The 2,294-nt window shown below is 37.7% G+C and overlaps 1 protein-coding gene across 1 annotated transcript; it reads left to right on the top strand.

Moving 5' to 3' along the window:
* The first annotated feature begins 16 nt into the window (after positions 1–16).
* On the top strand, positions 17–2,261 carry LOC100639803 (uncharacterized). Its single transcript, XM_003391596.2, has 6 exons — positions 17–33; positions 246–1,806; positions 1,859–1,975; positions 2,034–2,075; positions 2,119–2,160; positions 2,209–2,261. Exons 2-6 carry the CDS (start codon positions 246–248, stop codon positions 2,259–2,261), a joined length of 1,815 nt encoding a protein of 604 aa, XP_003391644.2. The 5' UTR covers positions 17–33.
* The last annotated feature ends 33 nt before the right edge of the window (positions 2,262–2,294 follow it).

Below are 2,294 nucleotides of genomic sequence, written 5' to 3'. Positions count from 1 at the left end.
CTTTTCTTATCATAAATACTACCTCTATTGAATGTAAGTCACTATAAAAACAAAATTTGTTTGTATAGCATGCAGTTTGTTTTCAAAGCTGCTCTATCATGTGTAGCCATAGTGCATGCAAGGTGCAAATTGCTCAGGCTTTAGTTCTGTAAAATAAAGGTACATCAATCTAGCACCAAGCCTTTTCCCCATGTTTACATGTCATTGGTATGATAATCAATTTTTTATGTTAATGTCTTTTTTAGATGGCGACACGCCCATGTACATACTCTACATGGCCTGAAATAAGCATGACAAATGCTATCAAAGCAGTTGAAGAAGAGGGGTTGACAGTTAGACTTGCAGCGGAGCTATATGGCATTCCCAAATCAACACTTTATGACAGGATCAGGGGAAATGTTCAACATGGAACTAAACCTGGCCCAGTGCCGTATCTTACAAAAGAAGAAGAGGTTATTTTGGCTAAGTTTTTAATCAAATGTTCTCAGATTGGATTTCCCCGTACAGTTTCAGAAGTTCTTGCACTAGTAAGACAAACAATTCAGTCAAAGGGTTTAAGTGACGTCTCAATTTCTTATGGATGGTGGCAGAAATTTTGTAGCAGGCACAGTGAATTATCACTTCGTACTGCTGTGCCTTTAAGTCTTTCGAGAGCCATGGCCACTGATAATAGTGTCATACAAAAGTATTTTGATATACTTGAAGATACACTTAAAGAAAATTCTCTATTCAACAATCCAACTCGCATATTCAACTGTGATGAAACAGGACTCCCATTGAATCCTAAATCTTTGAAAGTTGTGAGTTGTCGTGGAGCTAAGAATGTCAGTCAAATCACTGGAGAAGGGAAGTCTCAAATCACAGTTCTGGCATGCACTTGTGCAGCTGGAGTACCGTTGCCTCCATTTGTAATATTTGATCGTAAGACCTTTAATGATCAGCTAATGGTAGGAGAAATACCAGGTACACTTTACGGCTCATCTCCAAATGAATGGATCAGTAGAGAGCTGTTTTTGTACTGGTTTCGTAAGCTGTTTTTAACAAGTGTTCCTAGGGTACGTCCTCTCCTTCTCCTGATGGATGGTCATTCTACTCATTATGGTCCTGACCTTATCAAGATAGCAGCTGAAGAGCAAATTTTAATATTTGTATTGCCACCCAATACCACTCATTTAACACAGCCACTTGACAAAGGGTGTTTTGGGCCATTAAAAACTGCTTGGAAGGCTGTGTGTCATGAGTTCTGCACTAAAAACCCTGGTCGTGTGGTAACCAGATACGATTTCTCTGTATTATTTGCTGATGCATGGAGAAGGTCAATGACACAGAGAAACATTGCAAGTGGCTTTGAAGTAACCGGCATATGTCCTTTCAACAGAAATGCTATTAAAACTGGCAATGACAAGCAAGAAACCATCAGCCGTTCACTGTTAGACCAGACTGGTCTAGCATACATACCGCTCTATAGTCCAGACATAAAGAGAACGAGGGATCATGATTCTTCATTCAATTCTAGTCTCTTGGAGAGATCACTTTCAGAGAATGATTTATCGCAAGCTGTCACTCCAATGCGAAGAGTAATGCCTATAGAGTTTTTTCTAAAAACTCCTAGTCATCCCAGTAGCAAGTCCACCCTGAAGCCTAAATCATGCGGAAGAGTATTGACTAGTGTTGAATTCATGACATGTATAGAGGAAAAGGAAAGAATGAAGCAGGAAGCCTTGAAGGAGAAGGAGCGTAAAAGAATTGCTAGACTTGAGAACCAGAAGGAAGCTAATAGAGTAAAAGAGTTGAAGAGAAGTGCAAGTAATATATCTTATTGTGAAAAATTTAATCTGATATTGGACCATATTTTTAGATTTTACTATGAGTGAGCACAGGCAATTCTCTAAGAGGTTTGAAAATGGGTATGACATTCCGAATGAGAGGTATGAGTTATGGGTTCAGTTATATCGTCCTAATATGACATCTCAAGGTGGGTGTTGATGAATTCATATTATTATGTTGAACATAATGTATTTATTAATATTAAGATTCAAATGCTGAAGATGAAGACCAAGATTCCTTGAGTAATGGTATGTAACAGTAAATTAGTATTTCATTCATTGGTAATTGTAGACACTGATGAAGGAGAAGAGCTTTCAATGAGTGCTGCAAACAGTATGCATGAAACATAATATTATTCTATAATGCTTTATAATTGTGTAGGTATAGAGACACAGACACATACTGTCACAGCTAATAACAGTAAAGGCCTTTAAAATTAGCTGCAATACTTTTTTATATTAATGTAG

The sequence above is a fragment of the Amphimedon queenslandica genome, unplaced genomic scaffold, assembly GCF_000090795.2.
Source record: "Amphimedon queenslandica unplaced genomic scaffold, v1.1 AMPQUscaffold_7963_Cont20090, whole genome shotgun sequence".
In the NCBI taxonomy this organism is placed as follows: domain Eukaryota; kingdom Metazoa; phylum Porifera; class Demospongiae; order Haplosclerida; family Niphatidae; genus Amphimedon; species Amphimedon queenslandica.
This window is presented reverse-complemented; position numbering and strand designations above follow the sequence as displayed.